Below are 24,666 nucleotides of genomic sequence, written 5' to 3'. Positions count from 1 at the left end.
GCTCTACGTCCTCCCCCACCTCTGTGCTGCCCTGTTACTCGGCCTGGACTTCCAGTGCCACCTCCAAAGCTTAACCTAAAAATTCGGCGGACCCCTACCCCTCCTCACCGTATGCGGCCTCACGGCCCTTAAGGTCGATCCACCTTCCTTGTTTGCGAACCTCACCCCGGATTGCAAACCCGTCGCCACCAGGAGCAGACGTTACAGTGCCCAGGACAGGACCTTCATCAGGTCGGAAGTCCAACGGCTTCTGCGGAAAGGGGTCATGGAGGCCAGCAACAGCCCCTAGAGAGCTCAAGTGGTAGTAGTAAAGACTGGGGAGAAGCACAGGATGGTCATTGACTACAGTCAGACCATGAATCGGTACATGCAGCTCGACGCGTACCCCCTCCCACGCATATCTGACATGGTCAATCAGATTGCGCAGTATCGGGCCTTTTCCACAGTGGACCTGAAGTCCGCCTACCACCAGCTCCCATCCGCCCGGAGGACCGCCAATACACTGCGTTCGAAGCAGATGGCCGCCTCTATCACTTCTTTTGGGTTCCCTTCGGCGTCACTAATGGGGTCTCGGTCTTCCAACGTGAGATGGACCGAATGGTTGACAGGTACGGGTTGACAGATACGGACTGCAGGCCACCTTCCCGTACCTAGATAACGTCACCATCTGCGGCCACGACCAGCAGGACCACGACGCGAACCTCCAAAAATTCCTCCATACCGCCAGACTCCTTAACCTCACGTACAAAAAGGAGAAATGCGTGTTCCGCACCAACCGCTTAGCATCCTTGGCTATGTCGTGGAAAATGGAGTTCTAGGGCCTGACCCCGACTGCATGCGCCCCCTCATGGAACTCCCCCTCCCCCACTGCCCCAAGGCCCTGAAACGATGCCTGGGGTTTATCTCCTACTAGGCCCAGTGGGTCGCTAATTATGCAGACAAGGCCCGCCCACTCATTCAGTCCACAGTTTTTCCCCTGACGGCTGAGGCCCACCAGGCCTTCAACCGCATCAAGGCAGACATCGCCAAGGCCATAATGCACGCGGTTGACGAGTCCCTCCCCTTTCAGGTCGAAAGCGATGCATCGGACGTAGTTCTGGCCGCCTCCCTCAACCAGGCAGGCAGGCCCGTGGTCTTCTTTTCCCGTATCCTCCATGCCTCCGAAATTCGGCACTCCTCTGTCGAAAAGGAGGCCCAAGCCATTGGGGAAGCTGTGCGACATTGGAGGCATTACCTAGCCGGCAGGAGATTCACTCTCCTCACTGACCAATGGTCGGTTGCCTTCATGTTCAAGAACACACAGCGGGGCAAGATCAAAAACGACAACATCTTGAGGTGGAGGATCGAGCTCTCCACCTATAATTACGAGATTTTGTATCGCCCGGGGAAGCTCAAGGAGCCCCCTGACTCCCTATCCCGCGGTACATGTGCCAGCGCACAAGTGGACCGACTCCGGGCTCTCCACTATGGCCTCTGCCACCCGGGGGTCACCCGGTTCTTCCATTTCATCAAGGCCTTCCACCTGCCCTACTCCATTGAGGAGGTCAGGACTGTCACCAGAGACTGCCAGGTCTGCGCAAAGTGCAAGCCGCACTTCTATCGGCCAGATAGAGCGCACCTGGTGAAGGCCTCCTGCCCCTTTGAGTGCCTCAGCATGGACTTCAAAGGGCCCCTCCCCTCCACTGACCGCAACACGTACTTTCTGAATGTGGTCGATGAGTACTCCCGGTTCCCTTTCGCCATCCCATGCCCCGATATGACTTCTACCACGGTCATTAAAGTCCTCCACAGCATCTTCACCCTGTTTGGTTTCCCCACCTACCTCCACAGCGATCGGGGATCCTCTTTTATGAGTGATGAGCTGCGTCAGTTCCTGCTCAGCAAGGGCATCACCTCGAGCAGGACGACCAGCTACAACCCCCGGGGAAACGGACAGGTGGAGAGGGAGAACGGGACGGTCTGGAAGGCCGTCCTGCTGGCCCTGCGGTCTAAAAATCTCCCGGTCTCCCGTGGCAGGAGGTCCTCCCCGACACGCCCCACTCCATCCGATCGTTCCTCTACACCGCGACTAACGAGACCCTTCATTAACGTCTTCTTGCCTTTCCCAGGAAGTCCACCTCCGGGGTCTCGCTCCCAACATGGCTGACAGTTCCTGGACCCGTCCTCCTTCGCAAGCATGTGCGGACCCATAAGTCGGACCCTTTGGTCGAAAGGGTCCACATCCTACACGCGAACCCGCAGTACGCCTACGTGGCACACCCCGACGGGCGCCAGGACACAGTCTCCCTCCGGGACCTGGCACCCGCTGGATCCCCACCCCCGACCTGACACCGCCCCCGTGCCCCCTCCCCCCCCTCCCCCGGTTGCCTCATTCACCCCTGCGCCACTCAGCCTCCCCCCAGCGAACCTCACCGCAGCCCCAACCCCAGCAGGATCCGTCCTCCCATTGGTTCCACTCAGGGGTGACGAAGATGAGGACAACACGCTCCCGGAGTCACAGGTGACCAAGTCGGCGCTCACATCACCACCAGGACTGAGGCGATCGCAGAGGAGGGTCAAGGCCCCCGACAGACTGAACTTGTAATTCTTTTTCCACCTCCCGCGCCGGACTCTTTTTTTAACAGGGGTGAATGTGGTAGTCACCACTAGCAGTATTATATGTATTACGGTAAGACACGTATAATAGAGGTACATGGGTAAGTCCCTGCCTGCTGGCTCCGCCCAGTAGGCGGTGTATAAATGTGTGTGCTCGCCGGTGCTGCAGCCATTCTGGTTCCAGCTACAGGAGGCACAACATCTTTGCTCAATAAAGCCTCGGTTATTCCACTACTCTCGTCTTTGTGGTAATTGATAGTGCATCACTGAGTCTGTCGAGTGATGTGCATTTTTATGCAAATGTGTACATTTGTATATATGTTTTCACCGTGCAATTTAGCTTCACGGGCAAAGGGATTGCTTTGCATTTCATAGCAATTATTGGAGCATTGAAATGTAAACCACACTGATATAATGACGCCCTCTAAAGGGACAGTCAATAGCTATCTGATTTTTAAAAAAATATATTTTATTCAAATTTTTTGGCCAAACAAAACAATACAAAGGTTTTCCTTTTCATAACAATAAAACAGTATAAATAACAGTAGCCGTTTTTAACAAATAAATAAATAATATATAAACTAAATGGCAACTGCCATATCAAAAATAATAACTCTCCAAAAATAAAATCAAACAATACAATATACATAGCCTAATACAAATATCTATACAAAAACACCCCTGAGGACCCGCCCGGGCTCCCCCCCCCCAGCTCCCGTCCTTCCCCTATGTCGTCTCCACTGCCCCCAAATTTTTAGTGTTGCCACCACCACTGGACTTGTGGTGTATTTCTTCGGAGAGAACGGCAACGGCGCCGTCACCATTGCTTGTAGGCTGGTTCCTTTGCAGGACGCCATCTCCAATCTCTTCCACGCCGCTCCCTCACCTTTTCCCATCCACTTACACACCATTGAGATATTGGCGGCCCAGTAGTATTCACTTAGGCTCGGTAGTGCCAGCCCCCCACCTATCCCTGCTACGCTGCAAGAACCCCCTCCTCACTCTCGGGGTCTTCCCGGCCCACACAAAACTCATGACCCTTTTCTCAATTCTCTTGAAAAAAGCCTTCGTGACCATCACCGGAAGGCACTGAAACACAAAAAGGAATCTCGGGAGGACTACCATTTTGACCGCCTGCACCCTACCCACCAGTGACAGGGGCACCATGTCCCATCTCTTAAAATCCTCCTCCATCTGTTCCAGCAGTCTTGTTAAATTAAGCCTATGTAAGGTTCCCCAACTCCTGGCTATCTGAATCCCTAAGTACCGGAAATCTCTTGTCACCTTTCTCAGCGGTAAGTCATCTATTCCCCTGCTCTGCTCCCCCGGATGCACCACAAACAACTCACTCTTCCCCATATTCAATTTATACCCCAAGAATTCCCCAAACTCCCTGAGTGTCTGCATTATCTCAGGCATCCCCTCCACTGGGTCCGCAACATACAGCAATAAATCATCTGCATACAAGGATACCCGGTGTTCTTCTCCTCCCCTGAGTACTCCCCTCCACTTCCTGGAGCCCCTCAGTGCTATGGCCAGGGACTCAATCGGCAATGCAAACAGTAACGGAGACGGGACACCCCTGCCTCGTCCCTCTATGAAGACGGAAGTAGTCAGACCTCTGTCTGTTCGTGACCACGCTCGCCACCAGGGCCCTATACAGCAGCTGTACCCATCCGATATACCCTTCTCCAAAACCAAATCTCCTCAGCACCTCCCACAGATAATCCCACTCCACTCTGTCGAATGCTTTCTCAGCGTCCATCGGCACCACTATCTCCGCCTCCCCCTCTGGTGGGGGCATCATCATTACCCCTAGCAACCTCCGTATGTTCGTGTTCAGCTGTCTCCCCTTAACGAACCCAGTTTGATCCTCGTGGACCACCCCCGGGACACAGTCCTCTATCCTCGTCACCATCACCTTAGCCAGGAGCTTAGCATCTACATTTAAAAGGGAAATGGGCCTGTAGGACCCACACTGCAGCGGGTCTTTTTCCTTCTTCAAAAGGAGCGATATTGTTGCCTCCGACATAGTCGGGGGCAGCTGCCCCCTTTCCCTGGCCTCATTAAAGGTTCTCGTCAAAAGCGGGGCCAGTAGGTCCATATACTTCCTATAAAATTCCACCGGGAATCCGTCTGGTCCCGGGGCCTTCCCCGCCTACATGCTCCCAATCCCTTTTACCACCTCCTCCATCTCAATCTGTGCTCCCAGTCCCGCCCTCTCCTGCTCCTCCACCTTAGGGAATTCCAGCTGATCCAGGAAATGCATCATTCCCTCCTTCCCTTCTGGGGGCTGAGCCTTATATAACCTCTCATAAAATGCCTTGAACACCCCGTTCACTCTCTCCGCTCCCCGTTCCATCTCTCCCTCCTCATCTCTCACCCCACCTATCTCCCTCGCTGCTCCCCTCTTCCTCAATTGGTGGGCCAGTAGCCGACTCGCCTTCTCTCCATACTCATACTGTACACCCTGTGCCCTCCTCCACTGTGCCTCTGCCTTACCCGTGGTCAGCAGGTCAAATTCCACATGTAGCCTTTGTCTTTCCCTGTACAGTCCCTCCTCCGGTGTCTCCGCATATTGCCTGTCCACCCTCAGAAGTTCTTTCAGCAATCGCTCCCTTTCTTTACCCTCTTGCTTCCCTTTATGTGCTCTTATGGATATCAGTTCCCCTCTAACCACTGCCTTCAACGCCTCCCAGACCACTCCCACCTGAACCTCTCCATTGTCATTAAGCTCCAAGTACCTTTCGATGCACCCCCTCACCCTTAAACATACCCCCTCATCCGCCAATAAGCCCATATCCATTCTCCAGAGTGGGTGCTGTTCTTTTTCCTCTCCTACCTCCAGGTCTACCCAATGTGGAGCGTGGTCCGAAATGGCTATGGCCATATATTCCGTCCCTGTCACCTTCGGAATCAGTGCCCTTCCCAAGACAAAAAAGTCTATCCGTGAGTATACTCTATGAACATGGGAGAAAAATGAGAACTCCTTACTCCTAGGCCTACTAAATCTCCAGGGGTCTACCCCTCCCATCTGTTCCATGAAGGGATCAGTTCTGGGTCCTCTGCTGTTTGTGATTTTCATTAATGACTTGGATGAGGGAGTTGAAGGGTGGGTCAGTAAATTTGCAGACACTACGAAGATTGGTGGAGTTGTGGATAGTAAGGAGGGCTGTTGTCGGCTGCAAAGAGACAGAGATAGGATGCAGAGCTGGGCTGAGAAGTGGCAGATGGAGTTTAACCCTGAAAAGTGTGAGGTTGTCCATTTTGGAAGGACAAATATGAATGCGGAATACAGGGTTAACGGTAGAGTTCTTGGCAATGTGAAGGAGCAGAGAGATCTTGGGGTCTATGTTCATACATCTTTGAAAGTTGCCACTCAAGTGGATAGAGCTGTGAAGAAGGCCTATGGTGTGCTCGCGTTCATTAACAGAGGGATTGAATTTAAGAGCCGTGAGGTGTTGATGCAGCTGTACAAAACTTTGGTAAGGCCACATTTGGAGTACTGTGTACAGTTCTGGTCGCCTCATTTTAGGAAGGATGTGGAAGCTTTGGAAAAGGTGCAAAGAAGATTTACCAGGATGTTGCCTGGAATGGAGAGTAGGTCTTACGAGGAAAGGTTGAGGGTGCTAGGCCTTTTCTCATTAGAACGGAGAAGGATGAGGGGCGACTTGATAGAGGTTTATAAGATGATCAGTGGAATAGATAGAGTAGACAGTCAGAGACTTTTTCCCCAGGTGGAACAAACCATTACAAGGGGACATAAATTTAAGGTGAAAGGTGGAAGATATAGGAGGGATATCAGAGGTAGGTTCTTTACCCAGAGAGTAGTGGGGGCATGGAATGCACTGCCTGTGGAAGTAGTTGAGTCGGAAACATTAGGGACCTTCAAGCAGCTATTGGATAGGTACATGGATTACGGTTAAATGATATAGTGTAGATTTATTTGTTCTCAAGGGCAGCACGGTAGCATTGTGGATAGCACAATTGCTTCACAGCTCCAGGGTCCCAGGTTCGATTCCGGCTTGGGTCACTGTCTGTGCGGAGTCTGCACGTCCTCCCCGTGTCTGCGTAGGTTTCCTCCGGGTGCTCCGGTTTCCTCCCACAATCCAAAGATGTGCGGGTTAGGTGAATTGGCCAATGATAAATTGCCCTTAATGTCCAAATTGCCCTTGGTGTTGGGTGGAGGTGTTGAGTTTGGGTAGGGTGCTCTTTCCAAGAGCCGGTGCAGACTCAAAGGGCCAAATGGCCTCCTTCTGCACTGTAAATTCAATGATAATCTATGATTAATCTAGGACAAAGGTTCGGCACAACATCGTGGGCCGAAGTGCCTGTTCTGTGCTGTATTTTCTATGTTCTATGTCCTTGAGTACCCTGGCCGCTGCCGGCCTCCTCCCGGTCCTGGACCTCAACCGGTCCAGCCCTGAATCAAGCACCGTATTGAAGTCTCCCCCCATTACCAACTTTCCCACCTCCAGGTCCGGGATACGTCCCAACATACGCCTCATAAAATTTGCATCATCCCAGTTCGGGGCATATACGTTCACCAGAACCACCGCCTCCCCTTGCAATCTGCCACTCACCATCACATATCTACCCCCACTATCCGCCACTATGGTCTTTGCCTCAAATAGTACCCGTTTCCCCACTAAGATAGCCACCGCCCTGTTCTTCGCATCTAAACCTGAATGAAACACCTGCCCCACCCATCCTTTACGTAGTCTGACCTGGTCTATCAGTTTCAGATGCGTCTCCTGCAACATAAACACATCTGCCTTTAATTTCTTTAGGTGTGCGAGTACCCGTGCCCTTTTAATCGGCCCATTCAGCCCTCTCACGTTCCACGTGATCAGCCGGGTTGGGGGGCTCTTTACCCCCCCCCCCCCCCCCCTTGTCGACTAGCCATCCCCTTTTTTAACCCAGCTCCTCACCTGGTTCCCACGTACCCGTATATCCCCCCGACGGCGCCCTTCCGCCTCGACCACCCCATCCCATAACAGCTCCCCCTTCTCCTTAGCAGCAGGAACCCAGTTAAACCCCCCCCTCCGCTAGATCTATCTGATCTTTAACATGGTTGTGTTATTCCAACAGGTGAAATTATTGGCAGCTGGCACCTGACTACAGAAGAAAGGCATTAATTTCTGGAAGCTTCTCAGATTTGACCGGTGATCAGCTATAAATTCAGAACATTGAAGAGCTTTGCTGTGGCTGACATCCAAATATCACTAGAATCTTATTCCAAGTGGTTATCGAGCTCTACGAACTTCGGAGGCCTCGATGATGACATTTTGTTCATATTTCCTGACTGTTTAAGAAAAGCACCTCCTCTGTACTTCCAATAATGACGATGGTTAGTTTGTTTTCCTTCACCAGTCCTGCAGTGAAAAGACTTTTGGGGTGGAAACAAGGAGATGAGGAGGAAAAATGGGCTGAAAAGGCTGTGGACTCATTGGTGAAAAAACTGAAGAAGAAAAAAGGGGCAATGGAGGAACTGGAGAAAGCCCTCAGCTCACCAGGACAGCTCAGTAAATGTGTCACCATTCCAAGGTCTTTGGATGGGAGATTACAAGTGTCTCACCGTAAAGGTTTACCGCATGTCATTTACTGCAGGGTATGGCGATGGCCAGATTTACAGTCCCATCACGAGTTAAAACCCCTCGAGTATTGTGAGTTCCCATTTGGTTCCAAGCAGAAAGAAGTATGCATTAACCCTTATCATTATAGGAGGGTGGAAATGCCAGGTATGTCTATCACAGTCGTTCCTTTGATCCACTTCCCCACCTGCCCTGGAAATTTAATTCAAAGTATAATGTGCTCAGCTTAAAAGGAGAGTTTCAACAAACATGCCTTCAGTCATTTTAACCAATAAGGGGATCAGGGGCTATGGGGAAAAAGCAGGAGAATGGGGATGAGAAAGATGTCAGCCATGATTGAATGGCGGAGCAGAATCAGTGGGCCCAATGGCTTAATTCTGCTCCCATGTCTTATGGTCTAATGCCAAGCAGGCACAGAGCAAATATTTCCTGAGGAGCACTCCCTGACTTTCCATAGCCACTTGGAAACAAGGGGCTACAAGAGACGCGGTCCTGCAAGGCGGGGGGTGGTGGGAGGGGAATGTAAAAAGAAAGTTTATTTCCCATCCCACCACCTTCATGTCAGCTCCCGAGGTAACCCCCATAATTGGCAGGGGGGCAGCAAAATCAGCTGCCTGTCCACCATATTCAAATTAGTAATAAAGGGTCAATTAGGCTTGTTACAAATTCAATTGACCATAACAATGTGTTGCCCATGTCATAAAAGGTTTAAACAGACAGCCTGATAGTTTTTAGAAGTTCTTAAGAGCAGGATGGAAAGGGGTGTTTGCTTTCTGGGGGCTCCCGATCATGGTCGGCCCCCTGAGATCAAACATGACTTCTCACAGACTTAAGACCACCCCATCGCCACACCGCCTCTCTTTTGACCTCCCCAAACATCCCCCTCCCCCTGTCCAAGACCCCAGACCTATCTGCTCTGGGGAACCATGGGCCTTTTCCTTCTCCCCTGCCATCCCGGCAACTGCCACTAATGTGCTCTTAATGCTGCCAGGACTGATAGAGGTGCTGACCAATCTGATTGGGGGGGGGGACAGAAGTCTCGCCAAGCGCATATCGGCTCCACGCCGACTTTGCCTCCAGCGGGGGAGGTGGGCAGGCTGTCTGCCTCCCCAGTATTATTCAGCCTCAGATTTTTGATGCAAAGCGATGCCAATCACTCCTACCACAGCCAAAACTGGATCATGTACACATGTCTTCGTTTTTCTTTCAAACATTTTCACTCCCGCGTAGACTATTTTCAGGTGAGGGGGGCAGGATATTCCAGGCACATCGCTCCAGCTGCATTTGTCACTATCAAACCTCTGTAACTGGCAATGTATGTATGAGGAATTCCACAACTCATAGAACTATTGCTGAGTAATCATGAGTCTATCTGCTTGAGATATATTTTAATACACTCACTTTGTGGTACCATTCATTTCCGGTTGAAAGCCATGGCAAGTGAGCAGGTCTTTATTGATGCTGCATTGTAACTTACCAGTGGAAAATGACCTTGAGGAGGATTGGTGCCTCAACATTTAAGTTACTCCTCCTTTCTCGATATACCATGAAGGCAGAGTTGAGATTGAGGGCTCATCCATTGGAGAACTGCAGGAATTATGGTTGAGGTTATATTAATGTTATTGAGAACTATTGTAATTCTCCTGCATTGATGCTGTATGTGACAGTATTTCCGGATAGACCATAACTGTTTGCTCAGAGTGAGGCATATTCTCCTTCCAATTTTGCGCCTTTCAGCTTCAGGCACGTTATAGAAATCTTAGCAGACCCAGTGTGACCATTGTGGCTGATATGCTTATAGTTTGGAAAAATGTCAAATGATATTCAGTTATCAAATGATTAATTATTTCTCTGATAAAAAGCTAGCAATTCTGCACAGTTGGAATAATATATAACTTGTTATTTTAAGAGCTAATTTCAATCTCTCATATTGGAGTTATATGCAGTACTTTAGCCAGAAATGCCATCATGTACTTAAGTAATGAAAGTGTCCACATTGATTAAAATTGATAAATGACTGAGCATGTCACAGGCAGGTAAATGTCAATTTTGTAAAGGAGCACTTAATGTATAAGACTGCTAAGACAGAGGAACAGTTGTACGTAACACCCTGGGATAAGTTTGATTTATTTCCGACATTGCCTTGTTCAAGTTGTCATTCTAGCAACCTTATTTGTTTTTCCATCTTTAAAGAAACACTTCGTCAGATGTCCTGTGTAAGTAGAATTGCCCAAGTATTTGCGTCCATTTGTTGAAGGGGAGGATCAGTTAACAAAATTTAAAAATATTAAATTAAAGTTATAAATCAGCCACACATTTTAAATATTACAAATTGCTATATTTTGTTCAAGCACAGGTACAGAACTAAACCCAGCAATTATAGGTAACCTACTACTGGTTGTGATTATTTTTTAATGATTCTGTTGTGATAAAGAAAAACTATATTCAAAGTTTGTTGGCCATCTGAACTTGTGTTCTCTTGCAGTGCTACCACCTGTACTTGTTCCACGTCACAGTGAGTTCAACCCTCAACAGAGTCTACTTGTCAAGTTTCGCAATGTGCCTCTGCCACCTCAGAATGAACCTTTGATGCCGCACAATGCTACTTTCCCAAGCTCTTTTCATCAACAAATAAATCATCCTTACCCTCCTTCATCCAACAATGCTTTCTCCCAGTCTCCAACCAATATCAACTATTCCAGTTCTCCTGGAAGTTCTGGTTCTAGAAGCCCATACCAACTCACAGGTAGCATTTCAAACAATATTAAGAGAAAAGCTTGCATTTGTATAGCACTTGCCACGATCTCAGGATGTCTCCATGCATTTTACAGTAAATGAAGTACCTTTGAAAAGATGTTTTAAGGATCCTTAAGGAAATAAGGGAGGAAATTTCAGGAACTCTGATGCACATCTTCCATCATTCGCTAAATACTGGAACTAGATCAAGGCCAATGTTACACTTTTATTGAAAAAAGGTATCAAACTGACCCAAGAAAGAAAGTACAGATCATCAAGTTCAATACGTTGATGCCGCCTTCCCCACATATCATTGATCCTTTTAGCCCCAAGAGCTATATCTAATTCCTTCTTGAAATTACACAACGTTTTGGCCTTAGCTACTTTCTGTGGTAATGAATTCCACAGATTCAACACTCTTGGGTGAAGAAATTTCTCCTCACCTCAGTCCTAAAAGGGTTACTCCTTACCCTCAAACTGTGACCCCTTGTTCTGGACTCCCCCACCATCGGGAACATTCTTTCTGAATCTTCCCTGTCTAATCCTGTTAGAATTTTATAAGTTTCTGTGAGATCCCCTCTCACTCTTCTAAAAACGTAGTCCCTCCTCATATGACAGACCCGCCATCCTAAGAATCAGCCTGGTAAACCTTCCCTCCATGACAAGAATATCCTTCCTCAGATAAGGACACCAAAACTGCACATAATGCCAGGTGTGGTCTCACCAATGCCCAGTACGATTGCAGTAAAACATCTCTATTCTTATACTCAAATCCTCTCGCTGTGAAGGCCAACATGCTATTTGCCTTCTTTACTACCTGCTGTGCCTGCATGCTTACTTTCAGTGACTGATGCACGAGGATGCCAAGGTCTCGCTGAGTATCCACCTCTCTCAATTTACACCCATTCAAATAATAATCTGCCTTCCTATTTTTGCTACCAAAGTGGATGACCTCACATTCATCTACATTATAGTGCATCTACCATGCATGTGCCCACTCACTCAGCTTGTCCAAATCCCACTGTAGCATCTTTGCTCCGTCCTCACAGTTCACCCTCCTACCCAACTTTGTATCATCAGCAGATTTGGAGACAATACGTTTAGTTCCCTTGTCCAAATCATTAATATATAATGTGAACAGTTGGCGGCCTGGCACAGATCCCTGTGGAAAAAGACCCATTTATTCCAACTTTTTGCTTCCTCTCTGCTAACCAACTTTCTAGCCATCTCAAGAAACAACCCTCAACCCCATGCGCTTTAACTTTACATAGTTGAGGGCAGCACGGTGGCGCAGTGGTCAGCAGTGGGACCTGTGGCCCTGTGTTCGAATCCCAGCCCTGGGTCACTGTCCGTGTGGCGTTTCCACATTCTCCCCGTGTCTGGGTTTCACCCCCCACAACCTAAAGATGTGCAAGTTAGGTGCAGGTTAGGTGGATTGGCCACGCTACATTGCCCCTTAATTGGAAAAAAATAAATAAAGGGATATTCAGTGGAAGTAATTTATAATGAATACATAATTGGTTGACCATTAGAATCAGAAGATAGATGCAGGGGATTGCCATCAGCTTTGTTTACTGACGTTATTAATGATTTGCAGCAAGGACTCAAAGCAGAGTGGCTGACTGCAGATATTACAGAGCTATTTAAGGTACTAGACATCAAAGCTGAGCTGAATAAACTACAGACAGATTTGAATATTCTTGGGTATTGGGCAGATCAAACTGAACATAAAGAAATGCAAAGTGCTTCACGTGGGGACAGAAAATTCAGGAAGAGACGAGTGGTTGAAGGAAAAGAAAATAATGGGCAGGATTCTCCGTCGATCCAACGGCGACTTTGAGAAAGGCGATTTGGCGGACACCGGGTTCACGCCAAATCGCAATTCTCCGCTGCCTCGACAGCAGTGTCAATGTTCCACACCGTACGTACAGTAAACTCTGTTTGCATATCATTAGTGGGCCTGACCCAGTATTCTCTGGGGCCTCTGCAATTCTCCACCTCCACTGGGGGGAATTCCCGATGGCGAGGTTCATTGGTGCTTTAAAAAATCAACAAACAGGCAATGTGGCTGATGAGGGACAGAGAGGAGGTAGGACATGGAGAGGCGCAACCGTGTCCTGACACTTGCCGGGCTGGCTGGGTTGTGAGGGGGGTCCTGCCAGGGCCTTGGGGACGAGCGTGGGACTGGGGTGACCCCCCCACAAGACCTGCGTGGTGTCCAGGCATGGACCGCCATTGCTGTAGCCGGCAAAGCAGACGAATTTCTGCACATCCCACTGATCATCCACCGTGGCCCCTCGTTCTGCAGTGCCACCGGCCATATGGGTGCCCCCAACCCGTACCCCACCTTCCTCCATACCACCCCCCAACCTGCTGCCACCCGGCGGGCCATCACGCGGCCCGCCCAAGGACAACGCCCACAGGAGCCCCGACGGGAGGGGGGGGGATGTGGGGCGTGCCGCTGGCATGGGCAGTGCCAGTCTACGGTACCCTGGCAGCTGGGGTGGGCGCCAGGACCAGAGGCCCCCACGGTGCCAGCCAACGACGGGGCCAGGGTTGGGGGTGGCATGCAGGGACAAAGTCCATAGTGCCAACCGGGGCCACCGTGTATCCCGTTGGTCCTGGTTGGGCACAGGGGTACGCACCATGCTAATATTGGCCTCTCACCCCCTGCAGACAATGGATATTGAATTCAACGAGCGATGGTGGCCTTCTTCCTGGTCGCTGCAGTCCTGAGGGATGCACTGCAGCTGTACGAGCTGGAGCTGCTCGAGGAGGAGGAAACAGCAGCAACAGAGCCAGCCTCAGAGGAACGGAGGCAACGGGGAGGATGGAGAGATGGCAGCCCAACAGGCTGAGGAGGAGGATGTGGAAAGGAGGCGCCGCATGAGACCTCACATGTACTGGCAGCGCCTGTCAGTAGAGGATCTGCCGGACCGGGCATGCCGTTGAAGACTTCGGCTACGCAGGGGATCAGTGCAGCACATCTGCTGCATCATGGTGCACCTGGCACCGTAGGGGAATGGGGGAGGACACCCACTCCCGGTGCTGTCAAGGTGACGGCTGCCCTCAACTTCTACGCCATGATGGGCAGCACAGTGGCGCAGTGGATTAGCCCTGCAGCCTCACGGCACCGAGGTCCCAGGTTCGGTCCGGCTCTGTGTCACTGTACATGTGGAGTTTGTACATTCTTCCCGTGTTTGCATGGGTTCCGCCCCCACAACCCAAAAGATGTGCAGCGTAGGTGGATTGGCCACGTTAAATTGCCCCTTAATTGGAAAAAATGAATTGGGTCGTCTACATTTTTTTAAAAAGCTTCTACGCCATGGTCTCCTTCCAGCCGCCAAGTGAGGACCTGTCCAGGATCTCACAGAGCTCGGTGCACAGGTGCATCTGTGGCGCCACGGAGGCCGTATTTGCCCAGTCGGCACAAACATCCATTTCAATGTGGACTGAGCCCACGAGGATGCCCGGGCAACGGGGTTCGCCGCCGCCATCGCTGAGATGCCCCAGGTCCAGGGGGTGATCGATGGAATGCATGTTGCCCTACGAGCACCTGCAGACATCAGGCCACTGTTTACAAACCATAAGCTGTGCATCATGCATGTCTGCGCCCAATACTTGGGCAGTGTGAACAAAGTCTTCATCCTGGCACACTCAACGGTTCTTGGCCTTTTCGAAGTGCCCCCCACCCCCCTGGCTGGGGATTTGGCTCCTGGATGATGATATCTGGAGATGGTGAAGGTGGCGTTGGTAGGGGTGGGGGGGGGAGTGGGGGTGGGACACCGGAGCGGTGAGTGCTGGCTGAACTGCGGTCCATGGGCCAAGCCCACGGCCAACATCCGCCCATTTCCTCCTCACCCCCAGGCCCCATCTACGGTCAGCCCAGAACAGCCCACCACTCACACCCGTCTGACAGAGCACCGGGTCTGGTGGTAACATTGTGCACGGGTGTTTAATGTGGAAACATATATGCAGATACGTGCCCTAGCCCCTATTGCCACACTGAGCCCTGCACCAGTGATAATTGGTGTCTAATTTTCTCGCCTTACAAGCCCTAACGCCAAGTCTAGGTGGGTCCCCAGACGGTAATTCAGGAGTGGAGGCGGCCTGCTGTGATTCCTGCCCTGTGACCTAGGTTCCCATTGGAGGTTGTCTTCTGGGGCGACTGACCTGGATGGATACGGCTGCTGCTCGGGTGTCCCTGGTGGCATGATACCACTCTGTTCTGCCCACTGCCCATGTAATGCGCCAGGGACAGGAGGGGGGGGAGTCTGAGTGCTCCGGTATTCCGGCACCTCCCCTGCGGGAGTCACCAGCACAGGCCCCATCACCTGCTCCTCCCTCTGGGTGCCCGATGGCCCCCAGACTACTCCATAGGATGGGGCTATGATTGGAACCATGCCCTGAGGCTCCCCCGCTACCTGGCGCTGCCAGTCCTGGAGGCCCGCTGCCGTCTCGACCAGGGTCTGCATGCCCGCAGCCATGGAGCACAGGGAATGGATCACCACCGTCTGGGACTGCGCCACATCAGGCAGTGACTGTGTCATCTTCCTCTGGGACTGGGCCACCTCCCTCGGTGTCCCAAATCGGCCAGTGCCTGGGCAATGCCGCCGACGCGTTCAACCACAGACCGCTGTGACTGAGCCAGGCTCAGGCACGCCATTGCAATGTCCAGGTGGCCCTTGCACATGGCTGCCTGTGATAGGGCAGCCCTGTCCTGGGCCTTGGCCAACACCTAGACAGAATGCCCCAGGCCTTGGACATGCTAATTCATGGCTGAAACTTTGCCCTCAAGGCTTCCACCCATGTGGTGTTGGCCTGGGTGGTTTGCATGGCAGCACCACCTCCTGCCCCTGCACGCGGTTGGACTCCTCCGACAGCACTTGTAGGTGCTGGATGCTCGCCGACAACCCTTCATGTAGTCCCGGGCTCTGCGACTGTATTGCCACAATCGATGGGACTGTCGATTCCAGAAGCCCGAAACCCATCTGGACGGCAGCTTGTCCCTGGGGACCGCCTGCCCTCCAACCGGCTGCCCCCTCGGGAGTTCCTACCTCCACCTGCTGTACCAGAGCATGTGTGTGGTGCGCACCAGATAGTGCCCCAGGAGCCTCTTCACTAAAGTGCCTAACCGAGGTGAGTGTCCCTGGGCTGGTGGAGGGTGTTGGAGGCTGCTGTGACGGGAAATCTTTGTCATCCCTGGACTCGAACTCCGGGGTGTCCTGGGATTCGGGACGATGGCTCCTGTCGGTATTGTTATTGTCCTTGGCGCTGGTCGACACCTGGGTTCAGGCTGTGGTTGTGGCTGTGGCTGGGGTCGGGGGCAGGAGACACTAGAAGGACCCGCCCCATCAGCTTCAGTTCCTGCAAGACACAAGACAAGGTGCATGATTAGACCGAGGGCCGGGGGGGAGTGGGTGGGTGTTGGGGAGGGGTGTGTGTTTGGGAGGGGGGAGTAGGGGTGTTGGTGGAGCGGGGCTGTGAGGGTGGTGTGGTGGAGGTGGTGATGGTGGAGGGGTGGGGGTGTCACACATGCCATGGGAAACTGCAACTCAGTGGGGCTTCACTTCCTCGCCTGACGCCGACCTCCACCCCGGGCGACTGCCCTTTCTTCGGGCCCGCTGACCATGTCCAGTAGGCAGCACTGTGCCCCTGGCACCAACCCCCCATTCCCACACACCCGTAACCCTACCGCTCCAACGCCCCACCTGGAGGGCGGCCGAACCCCTATCATGGCTGCGTACCCTGGCCACTGACACCCCCTGGGTGGCACGTATTGGACTGTCTACAGTGATCTGCTATGGTGAGGGGCTGCAGGTCCCCTCCTGTCTTCTCCAGCTCCTGGCGGTTATGCCTTCTCATGGGGAGGTGAGGTGGGGGGGGGGGGGGGGGGGGGAGGGTATAAAACAGAAAATGCACAATGTTAGATAATTCGATGCATGTCGCCCAGGGGGTGGATAGCTGGTGGCGTCAGCGGCCAAGGCACCCAGCCATGATGGGGGTTCGGCCGCCCTCAGAGTGTGGCGTTGAGGGGTAGGGTTACGGGTGTGTGGGACGTGGGTTGGTGCTCACCCTGGCAGCCTTAAGGAAGTAGAGCAGTTTTCTTTTGCGGCATTGCTGCCCGGAGTTGCCCACACTGCTGATAACATCTGCCACCTGTGTCCAGGCCCGGCGAACAGCGGCGGCTGGCAGCCTCCCTCCCGGCTCGGGGTACAGGGTCGCCCCCCTCTTCTCCACATCGTCTAGCAGGGTCTCGAGCCCGGCTTCCATGAAACAGGGTGCCACTCCCTCGCTGCCCTCTTGTTGGCTGGGATGGTGTGTGTGGGGAGTGCAGAGTGTATATGTGGCTGCAGCTTGTCAACTTCCTGACTGTCAATCACAAACCCGGCAAATCCCGCACCGTTTCTCATTGGAATTGATTGTGTTCCACGTGGCGCTGGTGCCAGCTCCTTTATTGAATCGGTTCAGGTGCGGCGCCAGTTTTGCTGTCATTGAAGTCCACAAATCCTGCCCTGGAGTCAACAGTCTCAGGAACGGAGAATTCCGCCGAATGTGTCTGGAAAATGAAAGAGATCTGGAGCTCCCAACAACAAATTGAAGCTATCTCAACAATACCTCATGTGAGAGTTGAAGCAAATGAGATGTTGGGATGCATAGAAAGGTCGATGTTGAGCCAAAATCGTGAAATCACCCTGTCACTTCATAAATCTTTTTTGTAACGCACCGAGAATACTGTGTACAGTTCTGGTTGCCACGGTACAAAAAGGAAATTTCAGCTATTGAAAGGAGATGGATGAGAGTAACCAGAATGATTGAGGGAATGGAGGAGTTGGCATATGAAGAACGATTCTCAATATTTCCCTTAAAATTTAGTAGTGCTTCCCTGGGTCACTGACCGTGTGGAGTTTGCACATTCTCCCCGTGTCTGCATGGGTTTCACCCCCACAACCCAGGTTGAGAGGTGCGCTGATTGCCGTTTATAAAATTTTAAAGGGGCTAAATGTAGACCTCGAGAAGTCTTTCACTTTATCCAGCACAGTGGAACGAGATGATACACCCTGCACTATGAAGAAGGATAGATTTAAAATAATCTGCGGAAACAATATTTCAGAAATCTGTGGGAACAGGCTCCCTCAGGAAACGATGGAAGTAGTTCGTATTGATCCATTCAAAGTAGACAAGTTTAATCGAATCATAGATATTTACAGCTGGCAGGGAGGCCATTTGGTTCATTTGTCTGTGTTGGCTTAAAAAAAGCTATCAGCTTAACACCATTTTCCAGCTCTTGGGGAGTGCGATTTAACGGCCTGGTTGCCCCGACTTGGTGTTGAAACACCTTGCAAGATTTAATGAAATCTCGTGGGATGTCATGATCTGGATCTTGCCCTCACTGGGCGTGATGCAGAATTGCATATTTAAATGAACCATTCGGCTAATTTAAATATGCCTTCGTGAGATTGTCCCAGCGCTCGGGCCCTAACACCCACGCCTGGGAGACCTTGCCATGGCGCCGTTTCGTACTGGTTTCCACAAATGTGGATCAGTTGTAATGGTACCTGGGTTTTTTTCCCAGGCCATTACAGACCCACAGGTGGTCGGGCACAGGAAGGGTGGCACCTTTGCACTTCCACTGGTACCCAGGCACCATGGCACTACATACTAGCACCCTGACAGTGCCGAGGAAAGGGGGGGTGAGGGGGTGTTTCTGGGGGCGTCCCTGAGGTTTCACGGGGCAGGGGGTTGCAAATGGAGGGGGAGGGGGAGCTGAAAGGGCGGAGGGGGGAAAGAAGATCGGGGAAGCCAAACAAAATGGCGGCCCGATCTGTGAGGAGCCTTTCCTGCTGGGAGCGGCAGCTGGAAATGACTCAAGTGCAGCCTCGGCGGGGAGACACTCCCCAAGGCCAAAAAAACGGCAAAATGCTGTTGAATAGAGGGGTATTTCTCGGTGCTGCAGTCACCAAGGGGAAGACGATTCAAGTGGATATCCAAGTGCTTCTTAAATGCAATAAAGGTTTCTGCTTCTACCATCCCTTCAGACAGTAAGGTCCAGACCCCAACCATCGAAAGAAATTCTCATCTCCCCTTCTATTACTTAAAATCTAGTCACAACTGGTTAGTGATCTCTCTACAGAGGGAAATAGGCCTTTCCTATCCACTCATTATTCCGGACACTCATAATTTTGTACACGTCAATTAAAGCACCTCCATCAGCTTCCACTCTTCCTGAGAAATCAGCACCCGCCTATTCAGTTTTTCCTCATAGCTAAATTTCTACATTCCTGGCAATACCATAATAAATCCTGTCGTACCCTCTCTAATGTGATGACATCCTTCCTGTAATGTGGTGACCAGCATTCTACTCAGTGCTGTTACTGTGGCCTACTTAATGTTTATATAGTTCTATCATAACCTCCCAACTATCATATTTCATCCCTCGCCTGATGTAGTGTGCTTCTGAGAATCAGGTGACTTTGGACCTATGGTTCACAAAGCCCTAGACCACTTCTTCCATCATGTCTGGATATGCTGTAGATTGTTATTACTCAAAAACTCCATTACAATTGTATCAGGATAGATCATGGTCTTTTTTTTCAACAATTGTTTGATCTAACAAGGTTTGGCTGTTACTATTGCTGTTTGTGGAACCTGCATGTGTTTTTTGAAGGATGAATTTAGAATAATTATTTGCACGCCTCACCTGATTGAACAAGTAACAGGCAACTTCTCCACAGCTAATATCAACCGTGTCTGTTTGCAGCCAAGACACCATCGCCTCTGGGCGGACCCACAGACAAACAGGTGATGCGGGATGTTCAGCCAATGGATACCTCAAACGACTCCTCCTGTGTTCCAGAACTGGCTGATTGTAAAGGTGAGCTGACACAACAGTTTTTGTGGCACACTGATTATTAAAATTGCAACAGCAGTAAATCGATCTACAGCTGCAGAGTGTTACCCGACAATACTGCCGTTGGAGCCACATTGTCTGAATGCTCTGCATGACTAATCTGGAATATCCATTTACTCTAATTATATAGTTCGTTTTATTAGCTAAATGTGGACTCGAAATTCAGGACAGTTGTAGAATACAGAGTAAATAATTTTACAATGAGTTTAGGCAACTGCTTCTAACCACTTGAAAGGCAGTGTGTTATCATGCCTGTCACTTTTTTGACTATTATGCTTTAGTTTTTAAAGTGGAGCTTTGGATGTGTCCTTATATTTTCCAGTTTTGGTCGCATTCAATATTTAATTATTTTTATGCTATTTCTTCAATTCTTGCGATGCCTCATTTATGTCTTTAATTGGAGAAAGGTATATAAATAACTTGCATTAATTATATATTCACTTCAGCAATGCACTTATTTGGCACAAGTGTTCTGACATTAAAGGTTGGTGGTTTACACTGTGGTGAGCAGTTCACTCCGTATTGTGTGGTTCAAAATTTCAGTATAAACCAACCTGTAGCTGAAACGAGAACTAAGAAGGACAGTTTTGAATCTTGGTCTTTACTGACTTCACTAATCTCAGCCATAATTGATGACAGACTCCCAGGCTCATAGGGAAAGGAGAAATTTAAATAGGGTGTCAGTCCTGAACCTGATCAAGCCTGGAAAGTGCATTGTGACCGATATAAATTTAATGTGCATCAGTAGGTATCTATGTCACCTGATAACTTCTTCCAGACTATTGATTTTCAGCTGGGCATTGCAGTACCAAGCAAGTGGATTAGAAACAACAGCAAAATCCTGTCAAATTATTTAAATAATTGAAGAAGCAAAATTGAAGAATGTCCCTAGCTACAGCACTAATTTATACTCACAAAGGTGTGGAGTGCTTATTTTTTATTTTAATGCTAATTTGTGTTAATGTACTGTTGGTAAGCACAGATGAGATTTTGCTATAGACGTGTCAAACCTTGTCAATTGATTTCCTTTCAGATTTACAGCCTGTCTGCTATGAAGAGCCAGATCACTGGTGCTCTATTGTCTATTATGAACTAAACAATAGAGTTGGAGAGGCTTTCCATGCATCAGCAACAAGTTTGCTGGTTGATGGATTTACAGATCCCTCCAATAATAAGAACAGGTTCTGCCTTGGGCTTCTGTCTAATGTAAATCGAAATTCTACGATTGAAAACACCAGGCGGCACATTGGAAAAGGTCAGGCCCATAAATAATTGCACTTTCTCTTTAAAAGTTTATGTGTTATCTAACCTGAGAATTTTCTGAGTCTGTTGTGGTTTTTCCTTTCAAATCTCTGAGAAAAGCACATGACACCTTTTCACAATAGGTTGCTCTGATTTCTCAGGGGAGGTGGGCTAAGGGCTGAGGAATACAGAAAAGCTGAGAAAGATGACACAAAGGGATTTGCATCCAAACTTAATAACAACTTTGTTTAACAATGTGTGCCTTGGATAACACAAAAGAATGCAACACATTTATAAGTAGTGCTTCAGGCTGCACCAAAGCTCTTCACATAAAATTAATTACTTTAAATTGCAGTGACTGTTACAATGGAGGTTAACATGACATTAACGGTGCACACAGCTATATCTCACAAACAGCAATGAGGTGAATGTGCTTCATAATGGTGACTGAGGGAGAGAGAATTCACCTTCTTCCTCAAATACAACCTTGGGATCTTCAACATCCACCTGAGCAGGATGTTCAGTTTAAACTTTGATTTGGATAATTGATTTTGATTGTTGAGCACAATATAAGACTTATAACAGAATTGCATAAATGTACTATAAAAATAAACTTTTAATTAAACGAAGTTCGATGTAAATGTCACCACAGTCCCACCGACTGCTCTCCCCTTTGAGAGATGACTGGTGGTGATTTAACCTGAGGGTCATCACACCTCAGACGAGGGGGCAAGGTTGAGAAAGCATGAATAACCTACATGAATAACCTCAGCCGGTAATTGAACCCGCACTGATGGTGTCGCTCTGCATCACGAACCAGCCATCCATCCAACTGAACAAATCAGAGGGACCTTGGTGTGCTACCTTAAAGTAGCAGGGCAGGTGGATAAAGTGGTTAAGAAGGCGTATGGTGTACTTGCCTTTATTAGCCGATGCATAGAGTATAAGAGCCGGGAGATTATGCTGGAACTGTACAAAACATTGCTTAGAACACAGCCAGAGTATTGTGTGTAATTCTGGAATCCACATTACAGGAGGGATGTGATACCACTGGAAAGTGTGCAGAGGAGATCTGCCAGGATGTTGCCTGGGCTGGAGAGTTTTGGTTATGAAGAGAGATTATAGAGTAGATAGGAAGAAACCTGTCCCCTTGGTGGAGGGATCAATGAGCAGGGGGCATAGTTTTAAGGTAAGGGACAGGAAGTTTAGAGGGGATGTGAGGAAAAATCTTTTCACTCAGAGGGAATCTGGAAGGGTGGTGGAGGCAGAGACCCTCATAACATTTAAGAAGTATTTAGATATGCAATTGCGAGACCAATTGCTGGAAAATGGGATTTGAATATTTAGGTGGTTGTTTTTGACCGACGCAGGCGCAGTGGGCCAATGGGCCTTTTCTGTGCTGTAGACCTCTATGACTCTATGGTATAGTGTGTTCATGAACTGGTGATCAGCCATGGTATGGTATATCGAGTGAGAAACCTTAAGTGTAGACTAAAAACGGAAAACGGAATCTGCCTATAAAATTAAAGGTACGTTTTTCCATGTTCAATTTTTGTTCACATTACACATGGAGAACTACTTCTGATGCTTTTATTTTGATCTTACAATGTGGGCAGGGCTGGCCAGGCTGCATTTATTGCCCATCCCTAGCTTTCCTGAGAAGATAGTGATGAGTGTTCTTCATGAACTGCTGCAATCCTTTAAGCGATGGTGGTTCCACCAGACATAATTTGGCTCCTGGAATAGGAAGTGGGAGTGTTCCGTGTGATTTCTGACACCAGGGGCTGGATTCTCTGCCCCCCAATGCCGAAATCGCGTTCGGTGACAGGGCGGAGAATATGTTTTGGTGCCGAAATCGGGACTGCGGCGGTTTTTAAATTCTCCGCCCACGAAAATCGGCGTACTCGCTGAGTATCCACCATCTCAGGCGATTGCCTGAGGCCCGCCCCGCAACGCTCCGTACGCGACCGGCCGAATTCCCGACGGCGTGGGACTCATGTGGTCCCACCATTCGTGATCCTCGCGTTGCGGCTGCGGACTCAGTCCGGGGCTGCCATAGTCGGGGAGGGCCAATCGGCGGGCAGAGGGGGGGGGGGGGGGGGGGCTTCATTCAGGGCTTGGGGCAATGTGGGCGGGCGGTCCAGGGCGCGCGAGCCTCTGGCCGGGAAGTGCAGGGGGCAGTATCGGCATCTAGAGCTGCGAGCTCTACGACGGCTGCCTGCTAGCCCTCTGCAAACGGGGAATCTGTGGCCTTTTGACACCAGTTTTCCTGGCGTAATAGACTACAGTTTTCCCGACTGCGTGGGGGCTTAGTCCAAAAACAGAGAATCCAGCCCCATGTATTCATAACACCAGATGATATGTGGACAGGCTCATTATTAGGGTTTTTGTTCTATCTGATCCTGTTTGGCTAAAAGTTCACAGAGTTTGAAAATCTGAAGGTGGAACCCGAAAACAATAATCACATTTTTTTTTAAAAACCTCCTTTAAGAGGTCTTATGATATTAATTTATTTTTAAACAAAAGATTCTTTAGGTAAGCAGACAGAATTAACTCTTTTATGTAAAAACCTTTCAGGTGTGCACCTATACTATGTTGGAGGTGAGGTTTATGCAGAGTGCTTGAGTGACAGCAGCATCTTTGTTCAGAGTCGCAACTGCAACTATCAACATGGCTTTCATCCAACAACTGTTTGCAAGATTCCCAGTGGCTGTAGCCTCAAGATATTCAACAACCAGCTCTTTGCGCAACTCCTAGCTCAATCCGTAAATCACGGGTTTGAGGTGGTCTATGAATTGACGAAAATGTGCACAATTCGCATGAGCTTTGTGAAGGCAAGTACTCGAGTGTTATTATGGGGAAAAGACATTGGGCGAGATTCTCCACTCCCGCGCCGGTTGGGAGAATCGCCTGGGCCGCCAAAGTTTCCCGGGACGCCGGTCCGACGCCCTCCCTCGATTCTCCCAAGCGGCGGGAACAGCCCGGTCGAGTTCCGCGGGCCGCAGGCCGGAGAATCGCCGGAGTCACCCAAAATGGCGATTCTCCGGCACCCCCGCTATTCTCAGGCCCAGATGTGCCGAGCGGCCAGGCCAAAACGGCAGTTCGCCCCAGCACCGTCCACACCTGGTCGCTGCCGTCGGTAACGGTGCGTGAACGCTGGGGGGGCGGCCTGCGGGGGGGCGAGGGGGGAATCCTGCACCGGGGGATACCTCAAATGTGGGGTGGCCCGCGATCGGTGCCCACCGATCGTCGGGCCGTCCTCTCTGAAGGAGGACCTCCTTCCTTCTGCGGCCCTGCAAGATCCGTCCGCCATCTTCTTGCGGGTCGGACTTAGAGAGGACGGCAACCACGCATGCGCGGGTTTGCGCCGGCCAACCCGCGCATGTGCGGATGATGCCAGTAATGCGGCGCCGGCCACGTCATCTATTCGGCGCCACCTTTACGCGGGCGACAAGGCCGGGCGCGTGTAGATGTCGCAGCCCCGATCCTAGCCCATTGTCAGGGCCTGAATCGGTCAGGATCGGGGCCATTTCGCGCCGTCTTGAACCTCTACGGCGTTCACGACGGCCACTTCGGCGCGGGAGTGGA

At 50.2% G+C, this 24,666-nt stretch overlaps 1 protein-coding gene across 1 annotated transcript in view; it reads left to right on the top strand.

The window, feature by feature from the left end:
• Positions 1-24,666, top strand: part of smad9 (SMAD family member 9) — a 50,299-nt gene that overhangs the window by 9,288 nt on the left and 16,345 nt on the right. Inside the window, exons 2-6 of the mRNA XM_072477039.1 lie at positions 7,687-8,336; positions 10,675-10,935; positions 19,687-19,800; positions 20,870-21,091; positions 23,656-23,912. Coding sequence (XP_072333140.1) covers positions 7,937-8,336; positions 10,675-10,935; positions 19,687-19,800; positions 20,870-21,091; positions 23,656-23,912 — 1,254 coding nt within the window. The 5' untranslated portion in view covers positions 7,687-7,936. The remainder of the gene's footprint in view (positions 1-7,686; positions 8,337-10,674; positions 10,936-19,686; positions 19,801-20,869; positions 21,092-23,655; positions 23,913-24,666) is intronic.

This window comes from Scyliorhinus torazame, chromosome 15 (assembly GCF_047496885.1).
Source record: "Scyliorhinus torazame isolate Kashiwa2021f chromosome 15, sScyTor2.1, whole genome shotgun sequence".
Lineage (NCBI taxonomy): Eukaryota > Metazoa > Chordata > Chondrichthyes > Carcharhiniformes > Scyliorhinidae > Scyliorhinus > Scyliorhinus torazame.
The sequence above is the reverse complement of the archived record's forward strand: the minus strand, read 5'-3'. Positions and strand labels throughout refer to the sequence as shown.